The sequence below is a fragment of the Delphinapterus leucas genome, chromosome 14 (genome assembly GCF_059928025.1).
Source record: "Delphinapterus leucas isolate spDelLeu-1000000601 "Yukka" chromosome 14, BTC_Dleu_Yukka2, whole genome shotgun sequence".
NCBI classification, from domain to species: domain Eukaryota; kingdom Metazoa; phylum Chordata; class Mammalia; order Artiodactyla; family Monodontidae; genus Delphinapterus; species Delphinapterus leucas.
Genome location: NC_143142.1, coordinates 40,129,037 through 40,147,243, shown reverse-complemented (window position 1 = coordinate 40,147,243; position 18,207 = coordinate 40,129,037). Strand labels below are relative to the sequence as shown.

At 46.0% G+C, this 18,207-nt stretch overlaps 1 protein-coding gene across 2 annotated transcripts in view; it reads right to left on the bottom strand.

The window, feature by feature from the left end:
• LAMA3 (laminin subunit alpha 3) overlaps positions 1-18,207 on the bottom strand; it is a 241,526-nt gene that overhangs the window by 94,956 nt on the left and 128,363 nt on the right. For both annotated transcript variants that reach the window (XM_089895011.1, XM_022586836.3), the window contains exons 26-32: positions 16,790-16,887; positions 15,762-15,906; positions 14,025-14,151; positions 13,803-13,942; positions 12,168-12,283; positions 10,819-11,030; positions 9,460-9,664 (exon numbers count right to left, since the gene is read on the bottom strand). In XM_089895011.1, coding sequence (XP_089751137.1) covers positions 9,460-9,664; positions 10,819-11,030; positions 12,168-12,283; positions 13,803-13,942; positions 14,025-14,151; positions 15,762-15,906; positions 16,790-16,887 — 1,043 coding nt within the window. The remainder of the gene's footprint in view (positions 1-9,459; positions 9,665-10,818; positions 11,031-12,167; positions 12,284-13,802; positions 13,943-14,024; positions 14,152-15,761; positions 15,907-16,789; positions 16,888-18,207) is intronic.

The following is an 18,207-nucleotide window of genomic DNA, read 5'->3' as shown; positions in this document are numbered from 1 at the left end:
ACCACAGCTAAAAAGACAAAATCACTTTTAAATGCAAGGCCTGCTGACCGGTCAAATGTCATTCAGCACAGCCCCACCCCCTCATCTCCCTCCCTACCTGATACCTGCAGGGACTGTTTCCGTGAGGAAGAAAAGTATTCTCCAAATCACACCTCTAGTGCTTTAGGTGGAAGGTGGAAGCAGTCTGCTTGGAGCGATTGCTGCAGACTCGGGACTGCAAACTCTGGAAGAGGTCAGGGACCCTCTGGGAAGCTGGAGAAACTATGGGCCATCTCAGAAAAGTACTTCCACCCACTCACAGGTTATATCACCTCTCTCTCTCTCTCTCTCTCTCTCTCTTTCTAGCACTCATAATTTTGTTCCTAGGCCCAGGTTAATAACAACCTACTCTCTTCTTGTGAATCCCAAACTAAATGCAATCACGGGCCAGCAGAAAATTGACTGTTCCCAGATGACTCCCTATTTCTGGAGCACAAGAACTCTGGTGGGTGCGAGATGGGAAGGGAGAGTACAGATAACCCCTCCAAATAAAATTGTCTGGAAGAAGAAACCTAGATCAGAGGAGGAACTTTGGCAATGACCCGACTCAGCCTGGGCGTTCACTGCTCCTCCCACCGGCAGTGAGGAAAAGGATGCTGTGCTCAGGGCTCTTGTCACAAAGTGCCATCCAGGCAGCTTGTCGTCCTGAAGTCCAGGACACTTCTTTTAGCAAACACACAGGGCTGCTGGCCAACCTGTACATTCACGGAAGGCTGGTGCCCACGAGCCTCTCACACCCTGAGTACCTCCGGGGGACAAGTGACCCTGAGCGTTGACCTGGACCCGGGCCTTGAAGGTGAGGACAGGCAGACAGGAGCCTCTTATATTTTTACTTCACTGGAAAAGAAAGGAAGGGGAGTATTTTGCAGGGTGGACAGCTGCGCAAGCCGCTTGTCGAGACCAGGAGAAACGTCTGCCTGTTTACTTCAGGGCGTCCGTGGGATGACATGCTGGGAGGGAGAGCTGGGCAGAGAGGGAGTAACTGCGTCGGTAACATGGGATGAAGCGCTGAACCTCACTCAGCACGTAGGTAGCAGCCGAGCACGGGAGAGCGGATAGAAAAAAGCAAAAAGCTGAACAGAGTGATAGCGGCAGTGGCCTGGGAGCTGAACCCCAGGACCCCGGGTGGGACTGATGGGCAAGGGTTCGCCACAACATGGAAAATACGATGTCTGGGTTCTGTGTAATGCCACGCCGAGAGCAATGAGCACGTGAATCCCGCGCAAAAACAGGCAACCAAAGCAGCTCTGTGTGGTGCCATGACAACAGGGAATAAAAAGGAAACTTCCTCCTCGAAGTCTGGCTGAATGTCTTTTAAAAACGACCTAAAGTCAGCCTGACCTTGCACACTCCTCCAGGGAGACGCTGTGCTACCGGAGGAGCTGCCCTTCCTGCAACGGCAAGAAGGTTCCAGTTGCTGCTGCCAGGAGGTGCAGAGTAGCAGCACTGAGGATGCGGGTCAAGTGAAGTCATCTCCACGGCAACGAGCTCAGGGCCAAACATTATGAAATGACACCTGCAAGTGTGTGGGTGCTCGTGTGTCTCACAGGTCACCGGAAAGTCGGGCATTAGGGTGAACTCTACCCTTTGCTCATTAAATACCACGGATCCCTTAATATTGCATTCCATTCAAGTCCAGTTTTAAACTAGAATCCAAAGTCTACCTTATATTCATTCGTTTATTCATCCTATAATTACTGAGTGCCTTCTATTGATATATACACATCCTCGTGTTAGGGGACATGGGAGGGAGGGGAAAAAGTAGAATAAGCCTGTCTTGACCTTCGCGCATTTTCACTGAGGACATGGGACATAGAGATGCAGAAAGTAAGGTAATCACGTGAGAGATGGGATGGCTAAGCTTAGAACTAGCTTTCGGCAATGAGATGACAAGGGTACCTCTGTGGGCTTGCAGTGGCTTCATGCCTTCTTTGCATTTGTACCTTTCATACAGAATCCTTGAAGGATGTGGATAATTTGGGGGTAACAGAAGAGGGGAAAGGAGAGCTGATAACTGAACTGAGGCAAATAGTGTTTAGAGAAAGTGAGAAAAACCAGAGAAGCTGAAAAAAGGCTTAAGTTAGGTGAGTGGGGGCCAGATCACCACGGAAAGCTGGTCTTTATCTTCTCAGACGATGGAGACTTGAGGAAGGTTCTTACGCAAAGAGTAATGTGATGGACGTGGTGCCAGTCAGAGCCACTTCCGCCCCCCAGCAGCCTGCACACAATATGGCGCTCATTATGCTGCACTGTCATTATTGATTAGTAGAGGGTCCCTTACCAGACCATGACCTCTCATTAGCAGGTATGTGTGCCTTTGGCAGGAAGCACAGCACCCAAACTGGAGTAGGCGCTGGATATGGTTTGAGTCATAAAACATACTAACTGATGAAACAGAATTTAAAGCCAAAAACAAAAACAAAACATCACAGGGACTGAAGAAAATGTTTCCTCCTAGTTTTTAAAACACCCCACACACCAAGAAGATGAAATCATAGACACATGTGCATTTATCAAATTCTCTATGCACTAATAAAAAAATTATGGAGAAAATCGATTTTTAAATCCCAGTATAATTGTATACCAGCATATTCCCCTTCAATTAGGGAGAAAAGAAGGAAGGAAGGAAGGAAGGAAGGAAGGAAAGGTGAAGGGAGGAAGGAAGGAAGAAAGGAAGCCAGGAAAAGGAAGGTCAATTCGGAGACTGTCAAGATCATTCACACAGGAAGTGGTAATAAAGGACTTCACCAGGCGGAAGTACCTGCAGGGGGCCATCGAAGGAAGGGGGATAATACACACTTTGTTAGAAGTTGACACCTGATTGACTGTAGGAAAAAGGAATTGACTCTAAGGTGATGCTGAGATTTTAGGCTTTGGGGACCGGGAGGAGGCTGTCACCAATATGTAGAATTTTTTAAAAAACATTCAAAGAGAGGAATGGCCTGAAAGGCAAGACAATGGCAAGGGTTTCAGACATGGAATCAGTGTAGAATTTAGGAGTTGAGAGGGCCCTTAAAGATCATCTAATCTAACACTTCATTATACATGTGAGGGGACAGGAGCTCAGAGGTCAGGGGACTTGTCCGCCAAGGCCCTCCCTAAGGAAAACCAATAGGGGAACCCAGGTAGAACTGATTTTCAACGAATGTGGGATAAGACAGCCGTCAGGGATCAGAACTGGAGCTCTGGATCTGGGAATCATCAAGGGTCGGGTGGTTGAAGCCAGGAGAATGGGTGGGGCTTCAGGAGGACAAAGTATAAAGGGCAGAAGGCAGACAGCCAAGTGCCTCGCAAATAATAACAACAGCTAATACTGGGTGCAAGTGTGTGTCAGGTACTATTCTAAGGGTTTTCACACAGGATATTTAACCCTCTAGAAAACTTTAAAAGGTAGGTGCCTCCGGGACAGAGGAAACGTAAGTGAGAACTCTGAGCTCTGTCCGTCCCCATCCGCCCTGCTCACCACCGTGTCCCAGCACCTGCCTGCACGCTGTCTGGAATTTACCATTCCTATTATTTGATGAGGTGCCTCAAAGGGATTGCTTCTCCAGGTTGTTAGGGCTTGTGGATTTCTGCCGACCTGGAAGTACTTCTGTTCCCAGAATGCCAAGTCTACGACCTTTTCTGGTATTTTGTTTCTCCATCTAACACATTTAGTAAATCTGTGAGACGGGCTGAGATCAGGGTCCCCCCCAAAATGGCTTTCCTTTTGCTGCTGCTCTTCTGAAAAGGCACGTTTGCACATGTGGTTTCACTGGACGTCCAGGTGAACTGCCATCTCCTAAAATCGATCTTAAAATGTCTTGAAAGTCATCGATGTGACAATAGTCTTTTAAAGCAGTGATTCCCAGCATCTGTGTATCTGATTGATAAAATCTTCTGAGGCTATTCTAGCTCTTCTGTTTGTTCAAAGAATCTGATGGCACAATCATCCACTATTAAAAGCAGATGAAAATGTACTTTTTCATTGCTATTATATCTGATTCAATTACTGTGATGCTATAAAAAAAATGAAATTTTGATCAAAATAAGCACCTTTAAGACCACAATCCCGACAGAGTTGTCCCAAACAATGGACTTTTTATCACTTATACAATATACTTTTGTAATATTTTCCATGATACAATCAGAGATTGAAGAAGAAATCGAATCAGAGTTTTAAATTTAGGTGGGTGGGAAGTTGGAGATGATTTTACCAAGCTTCATTTTATAGATTAGGAAGCTGAGACCAAGGAAGGCAAAGCAACTTGCCCAGAGTCTCCTGGCTAGTTCATGACAAAGATAAGCAAGAACTCAATTTTATGGCTCCAATTGAATTTATTTCCACTTGTGTCTAAAATTACAGCACTAGTTTCAATTAAGAACAAACTGAGTATTGTGGATTGCTGCAATTATTTCTGTAATTCATTTTAAAGGAGATTAATATTTATAACAGTTCGATTTCCCTTTAGTATGATAAATGTTAACACCTCTAAATAGTCAAATAAAATTTGAAAATTCAAATTTTTCAGCTTTGTGATTTGTGATAACTTGTACAACTGTAAGAGAGTCTGTTGTATCACTGAGAAAGGATATGTTCTTCTTTTTATTGCAAGTTCCAGGTTTCTTTGATTACTTCTTTTACTTTAATGTTAGGTTCCTCTAAACACATTCTTCATTTTCATTAGGATATTTTCAGGGGCAGCGGGGAGCATTCTTTCCTCTAATATTTTCTAAAGAAATAATCCTTTAGGCAATCAAAAGCTTTTTTGGCATCAACACTGGAATTATCATGGGTAATTTGTGCAATTTACAGTCATGTAATAAACTGAAGTTTTTCTTACATTATCTGCCAAGGCCCTTTCATGACAAATCCACTTTGATCATGGAAAGATGTGTCATCCCATTAGGTGATTACAATCTTTTTGGTAATGTGAGGATAAATAATTTCACATCTTGGTTTGGTCAATGAGATTCCATTCCTGTTGATGTTCCCTTGGGTGTGGGCAAAACTACTATACAACATGTCTCAGTCCTGAGTTAGGAATTTTCTAGTCTACTAAACTGTCATTGGCTAGTGAAGGTTTGTTAAATTCTCCTTAGAATTTGTACCTAACATCCTATGGTAAATCTCTCTCTCATAGATGGTGCCTTAACTGATTTTTACAGTTTTTAATGCGTTCTCAGTTTCCTTTTTCTGTGGTGGCAGCATTGAGAAACTGTGTGTGAGGTCCTGTTTGCAGCAACTTCTTCTGCTGACCATCCACGTCCTTTTAAAACTCTCCCACTGGTTCTCAGACAGTGAATTCTCCTGCTTCTCTTCCTGCCTGAAAACTGCTTCTCCACCTCCTTGGCTCCTTTGCCTCCTATGATTAAACATAGGGACCCCCTCCAGGACCCACACCTGTTTTCCCTCCTGTGTGTCCACACCTTCTCCTTGGGGTTCTCTCTCACTCTAACCCACGTACATGGTTCCCCAACCTCTACCCCCAGCCCCAAACTCTTCACGTGGGTGATCTGTTTTCAAAAGAAAATCTGAAGTAGTCACTATGGAAAAACAGAACTTTCTTGGACTTGTTGGCACTTATTTTGTGACTTAGTAAGTTTTTATTTTTAATTAAATATGGAGGCACTGGAATGTTTTCAGTATTTAGGGCTCTGAGTGTCTTCATGCAGCTGTGAATGGAGCCACTACAGAGTCTTGGGCTTCGTCCTCTGCCAGGATTCCATCCCCCAATAACTGTTCCACGTCCCCCTGTTTATCTCCTCTCCTGTTCCTCCGTCTAGTTTTTTTCTTTATTTTTCCCAAGGTTATGCATTGCGCATTCTGCTGTTCAAACGGAAACTTGTTCTTTCAGGCTTTCTTATATCCAGATTCCCAGCCCCTTGAGTCAGCAAAGGATTTTAATGCTAAGACCTCCCTCTCTGCTTATCCCCCTTATTTGTCAGACTATTCTTTCCTCTGAAGGATTCATGCAAACCCATTCCACATAAAGACGTTGGATTCCTTCCTTAGACTTGTTTTTCAAATATACGAAAAGGAATATTATTCCTAGTTCAATCTGTTTCCCTTTTTATAACACCCTGGATTTCCTTTTCTGAAGCCAGTTCTAATTCTACAGTTTCTTTAGGTCTGGTCTCTCACTTCTTCTACAAAGTTGATTGGGTCATGACTGGCACATCTAGGTCCTTTGAGCTTCCCACTTATCCATCTTCTCCAGCCACAAGACAGCAGGCAACTCCTGGGCACAGGGCATCTTTTTGTTCTGTAGCATCCCTGCAGGTCCTGGTAGAAGCCTGTGCTTCCACACTAAGTGCCCATGAATCAGGAGTTTATTGGAAATAGGTCAGACATCTTCACAGGCCTATTGGTGCATTCGGAACCCAACGCAAAGTCTTTAGTAATGAACTAAGTGCCTGACTTCCTTCCAGAGAATCGCGTAAGCACTGGAGGGACCAGAACCAAATGTATGTGATGAAAGCTCTCTGAAAACACCTCAAAATTCTTTGTACCGGTCACATTCCATTTAGGCTCATACTTGGAGAAGGACAGGCAACCGACTTGACTCACAGAGGACTCACAACCTGTGGTTTTAAAGACTTGGAATCTTCCATGACTCAAATTCTCACTCAGCTTCCTTCCCAGAGGACAAAGGAACTGTTAGACGCTGGGCAACAATCAGAAGTGTGGTTAAAGGTCCTTCATCAGGAAAAGTAAACGTCACTGCTATAGAGAGTTGAATTTTGTCCCCAAAAGGTACGTTCAAGTTCTAATCCCCAGTACCTAGATTGTGACCTTATTTGGAAATAGGGTTTTTGCAGACATAATCAAGTTAAGATGAGGTCATACCGGAGTAAGGCAGGCCCTAGTCCAATAGGACTGGTGTCCTTATAAAAAAAGAAAGACACAGGTATATATACAATGGAATACTACTCAGCCATAAAAAAGAATGAAATGTTGCATTTGCAACAGCATGGATGGACTTGGAGGGTATTATGCTGAGTGAAATAAGTCAGACAGAGAAAGACAAATACTGTATATCACTTATACGTAGAGTCTAAAAACTAGAACAAATTAGTGAATATGACAAAACAGAAACAGACTCACAGATACAGAGAACAAAATAGAGGCTACCAGTGGGGAGAGGAAAGCAGGGGCAAGATAGGAGTAGGGGATTAAGAGGTACAAAGTACTATATACAAAATAAATAAGGGAACCCTCCTACACTGTTGGTGGGAAAGTAGATTGGTGCAGCCACTATGGAAAACAGTTATGGAGGTTTCTCAAAAAACTAAAAATAGAGTTATCATATGATCCAGCAATCCCAGGCCTGGACATATATCTGGAAAAGACGAAAACTCTAATTCGAAAAAATACATGCACCCTAATGTTCATAGCAGCACTATTTACAATAGCCAGGACATGGAAGCAACCTAAGCATCCATCAACAGATGAATGGATAGAGAAGATGTGGTGTATATAATATATGCAATGGAATATTACTCAGCCATAAAAAAGAATGAAATAATGCCTTTTGCCACAACATGGATGGACCTAGAGCGTATCATACTAAGTGAAGTCAGACAGAGAAAGACAAATATTATATGACATCACTTATATGTGGAATCTAAAAAAAATAGTACTTATTTACGAAACAGAAACAGATTCACAGACATAAAAAACACACTTATGGTTTCCACTGGGGAAGGTGAGAGGGATAAGTTGAGAGTATGGGATTAACAGATGCACTCTACCATATATAAAATAGATAAATAACAAGGTCCTACTGTATAGTGCAGGGAATTATATTCAATATCTTGTGATAAACTATAATGGAAAAAATAGAAAAAATATATATACATATATGTGTATAACCGAATCACTTCCCTGTACACCTGAAACTAACACAACATTGTAAATCAACTATACTTCAAAAAAGAAAAATAGGAAAAAAAGATAAAATAAATAAGCTACAAGGATATATTGTACAGCACAGTGAATATAGCCAATATTTTATAATAATTATAAACGGAGTATAACTTTTAAAAATTGTGGATCGCTATGTGGTACACCTGAAACTTAGACAATATGTATTGCACATCAACTATACGTCAATTTTTTTAAATTAAAGTTTTAAAAAATTCAAAGGCTAAAAAAAAAAAAGAAAAAGAAAAGAAAGACACAGACACACACAGAGAGGAGAAAGCCATGTGAAGACAGAGACACACAAGGAGAATCCATGAGATGACAGAGGCAGAACCAAGGAATTCCAAGGACTGCCGGCAACACGGGAAGGTAAGAGGCAGGCAGGGAACAGTCTCTCCTAGAGCTTTTAGAAAGAGCAACACCTTGATTTCAGACGTTTAGCCTTTCGAACCATGAAAGAATAAATTTCTGTTGTTTGAATACACCCAGTCTGTGGCCATTTGTCAGCAGCCACGGAAAATGAACACAGCTGCCCTGGAGCTGGAGAAGCAGACGCCTGCCACTCGCAGCTACGGCCCCTCCTGGCTCTCACGCCGGGATCACAGGCACCGACGCCTACGTCCTCGTGCTTGGGTGGGGGGGAGGGGGGAGTGCAGGGTGGGGGCAAGCCTCACGCTTTCTCCTGCACAGGTCACACCGGCCTGGATGGCAGAAGCTCTGCTTCAGCTTTCCTGCCACATAACCCCTATCAGATTCTTTCCAGCCTTTTCTTCTAGGAGACTGTTCTTCACCCCCTGTGGCCACTCTCTGGTCCTGCCGAGATCAGGCTGATGACCTGGAGTCACGTGACAACACCCTCTGGTTTCCAATGTGGAGCTGACCTGCTGAGCGAACCTCTTGGCCCCCTGGCATCTGTTTGAGCTGCCGTTTGCCTCTTGTCTCTCAGCAGCTGTGTGCTGGACCTCGGTGGCCCCGGAGGCAGCCCCGCCTCTCAGGTCAGGCTCTCCAGCGGGTACTGCCCATCCTGCCGCCCTACCCAAATGGAGGCCCCCTGTGGAGTCCTCTGCACCGTCTCCGGCTCCCCCATCTGAGTCAGGGCAGCAGGCTCAGGATTTTAGACTTCATCAAGCAACATCCTTAACAAAACAACCAGCTTACGAGAGTGAAGGTTTGGAGCCCAGACCTCAGTACAAACAAACAGCTGCTCACCACCCGGTGACCAAGGAGATGGAACTGATCACGTAATCACGCACTTATCGCACGCACACGCGGAACGAGGCTGGAGTGGACGGCGAGGCTGCTTGGGCCTCAGGAGACAGCCATCTGCCCACCCAGGCTCTGCCAGGCCACCCGAGCCCGAGGGGACCAGACACTCCACACGCCACGCCCATCCCGGGTGGGAGCACCACCCTGAGGTCAACTCAAGCAGTGTCGGGGCCCGTGCGAAGCGGGAAGTAATGGGGACCCGTGTGGGGACAGGCAGCGTCTTCCCTTCCCACCGTAGGATGCCTCACCTGCACTGTCCATGGTCCCTGTCGCACTCCGGGGTGGCAGCCCCGTCGGTGCCCATCCTGGAACAGTTGCAGCCTTCGCAGCCGGCCAGCGGGTGGAAGCTGAAGGAATGTGTCTCACACGCATCACACTGGGGCCTGACTGTGCGGGGCGGGCAAAGGCACATCCCCATCGTCTCCTCACAAAGGCGCCGGCCGCAGGTGCACGCTGGCCGGGGATGAAGAGACACGGTGAAAGGGTTAGATGCCCCTGACCTCCAGCAGGACTGCACCAGGGTTTCCAGAACCTTCCACATGGTCTGGGAGAAAGGTCTTGCTTTTCTTCCCTTATGGTACTATTGAGTGTGGTTTATCTGAAAGGCCCCTTTCTTGGGGCCAAGACCGACCACACCCAACGCTCATGGTGGACACAACGTGCAGAAGCTGAGTGAGGCACAGCTGGAGCTACTGACACCAAGGTAGACACCCTAAGGCGCCCCTCGACTCCGAGCTGCAGTTACATGTCATTCTAACGTGAGGCCTGTCCTCCGTCAGAGGGTCAGCTCTTCTCAGGCTCCTTGAAGGGCCTCCACGTCACTCCAGTGCACTGAGCCCAAGGTCAGGAGAGGATGCAGCAGCGGGGCCCTTGTTAGGCAAAGGCTGGCCTCCATGCAGGGACTCTGCCCCCTTCACGTGGCCTGGGCTGACCCTCGTCTAGGGCTGCAACACATTTCCTAGATAAAGATCCATGGCCTCCTCATTCAGTGAGGAATACGCCCTGTGACCCTGGCTCTCCTCCCACCTCAGCTGAGCTTTGGTGAGGCTGCAAAAACTGAAGCCTAGGGCTTCCCTGGTGGCGCAGTGGTTGAGAGTCCACCTGCCGATGAAGGGGACACGGGTTCGTGCCCCGGTCCAGGAAGATACCACATGCCGCGGAGCAGCTGGGCCCGTGAGCCATGGCCGCTGAGCCTGCGCGTCTGGAGCCTGTGCTCCGCAACGGGAGAGGCCACAACAGTGAGAGGCCCGCGTACCGCAAAAAAAAAACAAACAAAAAAAACTGAAGCCTAACCTATTCCACCAAGAAGAGAACTGAGCTGTCCAATATTTTGATGCTTGAGGCTATTTACCTTCACCTGCTTTGCCAAGCGCATGGGTCACGTAGCATGGCAAACATAAATATTTATCTTCTAGAACCTTGCTACTCATAGTGTGGTCCCTAGACCAGCAGCACGGGTATACTCTCAGTGGTTACTGGAAATGCAGACTCTCAGGCCTGAGAGTCAGAATCTGCATTTTCACAAGGTTCCCAGGTGAGTCTCCAGCACAGTGAAACTCAAGAAACCTGGCCCTAGGTGACCTTGGCTGACCTGAACATGCACTTACGCTTGCAGTGCGGGAATCCGTAGTAGCCCATTTGACAGCGGGTACACTGCCGCCCAATGACATGGGGCCGGCATGGGCACTGCCCGCCCTCTGGGCTGCAGCGATGGCCAATGGCCCCGGCGGGGTGGCACTCACAAGGCAGTGCACCATCATGGTAAAGGGCCACCAGGGACCTGGCAGAATCCTTACAGAATCCAGAGGCTTTCTGGGGGCTGTGGAAACAAAAACTCAGGGTGAGATCCTGGGAGGCATGCCCAGAAACGGTCCCAACCTTCCTCTTCCCACATGCCTAACCAAGCAGTGTTTTGGGGGAGGGGCTCTGGAGTTTGGGAGGAAGTTAGAGAAAACCCCACCCCTGGACTCACAGAGGGTGCCAGCCACGCCCCCTCCCATCCCCATCCACTCCAGGACACATCACAGGATGGTGGGTGGGAACTTTCGGTGGCTGGAATAAAGGGGTGAAAATTCACCTATAGGATGAATTGTATGGTGTGTGGATTATATCTCAATAAAGTAGTCACCAAAAAAATTTACACCTACATGTGTAATGATACACCAATTAGAATAATAATGAGGAGGTGAATTGCCAACATTTACTGAACATGTGTGTTAGAATTTTTGCCTACACCTCACTTAACCTCACAACCACCCAACCAATTAGTCCCTAAGCCCCATTTCACAGATAAGGCAACTGAGGGCCTAGAAATTAGGCAACATTCCCAAGGCCACAGAGCTATGAAGTGGTTGAGAAGGTACTCAAACCCATAGCTGTTTGACCTCAGAGCCTTTGCTCTTAATATTTTCTATGCAGGAGGCATCTGGCCCCCGGGAGCCTCAGTTCCTCAGGAAACCTACAAGGGGGCAGGGTGGGTCTGCAGAAAAGAATGGCAGGAGTTGATACTCAGGGCTGTTCTAGGCTCTTAGCATTCAGGGACCCACAGAGGGAAGACGGGGAGGTCCACCCCTCTGTGATGCTCCCCACTCAATCAGAGGGCAAAGGGGAGTGGGACTCAGGGCTCACATGCCTCCCCGCGGAGGAAGCCCTGTGTGGTATCTTAGGAATCTGAGTCAGCCAAGAGGAAGCAGGGAAGAGGAAGAGAAACTCCCAAGCAGCCTGTGAAACCCAGCTTGGAGGGTGATCTGTTGAGATCAAAGTTGAGGAGGGAAATCTCGCCCAGATGTGCACAACGGCTGTAGCGTGTCCCAAGGACGCGGGACTCAGTGCCACTCCCTCAGGCTCCCAGAGGAAGAGACAGACCAAAGGGCCACCCCTCCCCGGGCCTCTTGCTCTGGTCGGGAATGTGGGAGAGCTGCATGCCTCCCAGGGCCTTTCCACAAAGGATACTTACTCAATATAAAAACTGTCCCCTCCACAATTGGTGACAAACTCGAATGACTTGTCCACTGATTTTCTGTGAAGGATTTGGTAGTCGTAATTCTCCGCAGGCACCACTAGGACACGGACCTAAAGGGAAGCTGTCGGCATGTCTTTGGATTTCCAACAGCACGGCATACCTACGGCTCTCCATCACTTTCTCTTCGCTAAGATCAACGTTCTTTATTGTTAAGCCCAAGACCAAATGAAACAGGATTTATGAAAAAAGAATCACAAAACAACCCTAAGCCAGTGTTGAAGGCTCAGGCCATGTTTCCATGCAGGAAATGATAACAAGTGGGGGGCAGACCTCCTGGAGCACCTGTTCAGAGAAGCAGCAGCCTCGGGTGCTGGGCGGGGACAGGAGATATCAGGGGTGAGCAGGACAGCTGTTAGGACAGCCAGGGCCCTGTGTGATCCATGCCCGGGATGACCCTGGATCTCCAGAGGTTGCATTTTGTGTTTTTAAATGTGAGCAAACCGAAATGGCAGGACCAATGGGGAAACTCACATGGTGGCTTGCCCCTGAAATTCATATCCTATCAGATACTCTATTATGAATAATTGTAGCCCCAGTCTTTAAAAATACTGCTCAGTTCTCTGTACCTGTATAAACCAGACTGCGCCAGTAACAAATGCTGCCGGAAATTTCAAACGTCTTCGTCAACTACTCACCAACTTACAGCTTACTGAGTCTACTGCTCTCACGTTATTCAGTTCAATAAACATTGCCAAGTACCTGTGCCAGACGGTGTTCCAGGCACAGGGGATACAAAATGAATAAAGTCAGGCCCCTGTCCCTAGGAAGATGACATCCTCAGAGAGAGAGGAGGCATGAGCAAAAACTGGAGGGCCGCAGAGCAGGCCTGGGCAGTGCTTCCTGGCTCTCCAAGGCTTTACAGGCATTGGGTGACCATGATTCCATCGACCAAGGTAATGAACTGGGTAGGGGATGCCCGGGGCTGGGCTAGTAACAGGCTAAGTTGGAGGGACTTGTGAGCTCTCTGGCTATGGGGATGTGCAGTAGATGGTCCTAGAGCTCAGCAAAGATGAGAAATGAGTTCACAGATGAGGGTGTCATTCTCACAGAGGAGAGAACAGAATCGACAGGCGCAGACGATTTATTCAAAGAGAAATCTTAGAACAAGGGGGCTCACCGTCGAGCCCGAGGGAACGGCGACATATGGGGATGAAGGGAAAGAGAAATCATTGAAGGAGCCGTGGAGAAAGTGGGAAAAAAAAACAAGAGAAAGTAGCTATGGAAGCCAAAAAGAATGAAATTTTCAAGAACAAATGAGTGTTGAATGCTTCAGAGGGAGACCTGTCAGAGGAGATTGAGGAGGGGCTGAAGGAGAGGGCTCCAGGCTCGTGCAGGGAGGCTTTTCTTCCTAGTCACTTCTCTATTATTCTGCTTTCCCTTGATTTTAATTGTCAGAGAAAGACTTTTTTTTTGGGTAAAGTTAGCTGCAAAATTTAAACACTTTGCTATAAATCTGGCTTCAGTTCCTTGGAGGAATTATTGTCATGAGCCAAAACTGACGCACAGAGCACAGAGCAGCCAACCAAGGCAACCACGTGAAGAGCAAGCTGAGAAATAAGCAGAACGCACCCAAACTAAGGACTTTCCTTCTGGAACCTTCACAGTCACGGCCACCTCCGGCTCCGAGATGTCAAACTCAACCTGATCTCCGGCGATCACTTGGTCCCGGCAGCCAAGCACATGGGGGCAAAAAGAGGCACGGAAGATGCCTGGGGGCAGAGAGAGGCATTCCTATCACACCCCTGCCAAGGCAGGTGAGCCCTGCAGCCGGCCCTGCTCCCCGCAGCTCACCTGGCTGCAGCCGCCCTCTGTCCACAGACACCTGTGCCAGGAACGTCGGATGCACTGGTTGATAAAAATGGACCACAATGACGTATCGACCCGGACGCGGTACGAGTCCTCGCAAGGTCACTTGGTTCTGGGTGGGAAAAAAAATATTCCTCAAGCTGCAGAGTTATGAGTAATTAGAATTACGGGATATTTTGAGGTTAAAAACCAAAACAACCTCGGTATTTACCCAAGAGAAGTGAAAATCCACATTCACAAAAAACCTTCCCTTGAACGTTTGGAGCAGCTTTATTTGTGATCACAAACACTGGAAACAAACCAAATAACCCTCAGCTGCAGAATGGACAAACCAACTGTGGGACAACCATAAATGATGCTGGAGGGAGTAACATTTGGTAAAATCACTTTGGAAAACTATGTGGTGGTTTTTACCAAAGTTGAACATATAACTGAGCAACTGCATTCCTAGGTATTTAACAACACAAAGGCACACTGTGTGTGCAAAAGGCCATACAAGAATGTTCCCAGCATTCAAGCACTACTTGTAATAACCGTGTAACAAAGGGTCAGACTCCATTTCTTATGTTTGACGGTTTTCAAGCTCCATCACTCACCTATTGCCTTTTGTCCTACACCTGGACAAGCTAATAAGAAAGCCCAGGTGTTCATCCCTTGGCACATGTGGGAAGTTCTAACCACACAAATTCCAGCCCATGGGAGAGGGAGCCCTCACCCAGACTCCCCCCCCACCCCCTCCTAACCACAACGAAAACCAGATTCAGACCCCAATGCTTGCTCAGGTTTGAGTGTGAGCCCTGCTCTCCCCAGAAAGCCTCACTATGTGAGTAATGTCTTTTCAAACTGCAAAAAAACCCTACAAGAATAACAACAATAGAAGATTATCTTTTGGATGAGAGCGGTGCCTTGGAGGGTGACTGACTAAAGGTCATACACTAATTTTATAGCAAAACCAGGAGTAGAGTTCTATTGCCATGATTTCAATTCATTTCCCCCTACTATTCTAAGTTGCCTTGCCCATACGGAATCTTACGAAATTTTCTCTCCCAAATCCTGTTAATTTCCTATCTTGATGCAATGTGAACTGACACAAGCCATCTCTAGGATCAGAAGGACATAATGGCATCAGAACAAACATTAAGTCCTGCAATTGTGTAGTTTACAGTGAAAAAAAGGTGTATTCCCTTCATATACTTCACCTTTGTGCTCTAGATGATTAATCAATATGTGTTTATTGGGAATGTCCTGCCTACAAGTTGGGGCCGCAAAAAATTTGTTAGAGTTCTAAAAGCGCTCATGTTCTGATCTGGGAAGATAATTAATGATTCAACAACGTTAAGTAGCAGTAGCCCATGAAAATATGACCTATCCTAAGATGGCTCATGAAAAATTGCCAAATGACTATGTAGACAGCGATGCAGGAGGGAAAAGGAGCGTCAGGATGGGGTGGCCACAGACAGGATTAACCGGATGCCTCATGCCTGGGATTCTCCACAGTTGAGAGCAGAGGTGCTCAAACTTTAGGGGCATCCAAATCCCCTGGAGGATTTGTTAAAGCACAGATTCCTGCACCCCTCTTCAGAGTTTCTAATTCAATAGTTCTGGGGTGACCCCTGCAGATTTGCATTTCTAACAAGTTCCCTGGGGATGGGGACGCTGCTGGTTGGGACCACACTTTGAGAACCACTGGTTTACAAGCAACACACTGAGGGGGAGCCCTACCTGTGGGGCCTTCAAGGTGACTCCAGTAAGAGCGTCAGCAGAAGGTAAAGGGTCCTGGGGCAGGAGAGGGGAAGACCCACCATTCGGAACATCCAAAATTAATGCTGTTGGAGGAGTTTCAGGGACCAAGGAGATACAGGTGGCACTGAAAAAGAGAATACTGAAAAATAACAAAAACCCGAAGAACTGTCCCCCGGTGAAGATACAGAGTCTAAGCATCAAAAGGATCCAGAGAACCACCAGCCTGTGGAGATCTTTATACAAACATACTCAGTGCTCTGGACTGGCCAAGTGTATTCCGGCTGCCCGCTTAATACAGTAAGCTAAGACAGAAAATAAAAATCTTAATTTTGAAGGAAAGTAAGCTAGATGGAAACTTTTTAAAACTTCCCTCTCTAGGACTAAAATTCATTGTTAAATGAGATCAATGCAATGAAACATTATTATTCACCTCTAAACATCAATGTTGACATAAAACTACACAAAAACAAGGAGAACACATGCCTATCATTTCTTTTAGGCACAGCCAGATTTCATTGTCTTGGTGGTTTCAACCATATGCATAAGATGTCATGACTGTATCCATAAATTATTTTTGAATCTACATCCAAACAACCTTCCCCAAATCCCAAGAATCATTGGTTAGCTAATTCTCATAACATAGTTGTGAGATGGGTCATTATTTTCATGTTTTTTGTAAATGAGGAATCTCAGACATAGAGATTAAAGGATTGGAACAAAGTTGAGTCTTGACGAAGGCTCAGAATAGAACTTCAGAGTAACTGCCCTCAAGGGTGAGGCTTAAACATTTCCCCCAGTTGCTACTGTGTCAGCTTCCTGATATGATGGAATTCTGGAAAGAATGCTGGGATGAATGATTTAGCTCTTTTTTTCTTTTTTTTTAATGCATCACCAGCCTTTAGCACCTTGGCCTGTGATCACTTCTGAAGTCAAATATAAATCTACAGTTTTAAAAGCATTAAGTATCACTCAGCACAAACAAGGGATAAAGGAAGGAAACACATTACCTTTCATTAACAAATCTCCCATAACTGGCAATGCATTTGACGTGAGGTCTCAAATATTCCACTGAGAATTCTTCAGTGGGTATGATACAAATTTGATGCTGTCGAGCAAATACAAGAAGGTATGTCCCAGTTATCAGTGAAGTCGAGGTTATAGCCAAACACATTCTTTTAAAAAAGCTGTTCAGGTCTTCCCTGGCAGTGCAGTGGTTAAGAATCTGTCTGCCAATGCAGGGGACACGGGTTCAAGCCCTGGTCCGGGAGGATCCCACATGCTGTGGAGCAACTAAGCCCGTGCGCCACAATTACTTAAGCCTGCACACCCACAGCGAGAGAAAAGCCCGCACACAGCAACAAAGACCCAACAACAACAACAACAAAAAGCCATTAAGAATTCATCCAGAGGAATTATAACTATTATTGTAAAGCAGTAAAAATCACAGGAGAGCACTCCCTCTGGCATCATTATGTCCAACAAATCCTTTTTACTATTATGCAGGATCACTGACTAAATTGCTCTTGGAATAATTATACGAATAAACAAAATCATGTGAAAGTTCAAAAACAACTCTCTGTCAGTGACTTTTGACAGTTTTTTCTCTCCTGCCTTGGGCCGATGCTGGCTCTTCAGACCCCTTGGCAGGGAGAGGCAGGGATGTGGTGGGCAACCAGGGAGCCTGCTGTTCAGAAAGAGGGCTGCTCCTGCCACAAACAATCCTTCTCAATAGAGGTTGACTTGTATCTCAGGCACATTTGGGCTCTGTTTCCAGAGCTAGTTTCTGAGTCACACAAGAAATTCAGTCATTAACTTAATACCTTTTATTTTAAATCAAAACTATTACCAGCTTGGTCACAAAGCTATTCGGTAACAACAAAATTTTAATTGAGCACCTACTATATGCCAGGCACTGAGACGGTGGGATTCTGCAAGACCAAGGTGGACACACTCCTGCCTTCACAGAGCTTATTTTCCAGTCAGCCTTGACTCTGAATGACATCTGACTATTTCAAAAAGGGCAAACTTATGCTTAAAAGAAGGATGTTCAGCCCCATTATAATTTCCAAAAATGAAGAGGTTAAGATTCACTTGACTTATTATGTTTAAAAAGAGTCATCATTTTAAAAAGTCTTAAATTATTATATAGTTTATATAATAATGTTTAAAAACTAAACTCCAGATAGTTCTTAAGAGAAAGCGCAACATTTTTAATACTGTCAAGCACGAATATCTAGAACATATTAGAACAGGCTGGCCTGGCACTTCCCAGAGTGATACATGCTTAATATTAGCAGTATCAGGAAGTTGCTTCATGCTCAGATAATCTTATGTTCCCTGAGATATTTATTGTAAACCTGACCACCCCTTCCTAGCCCAGATCCCACTGCCTCTGTTTATCACAATTCTCAATATTTAAGTTATG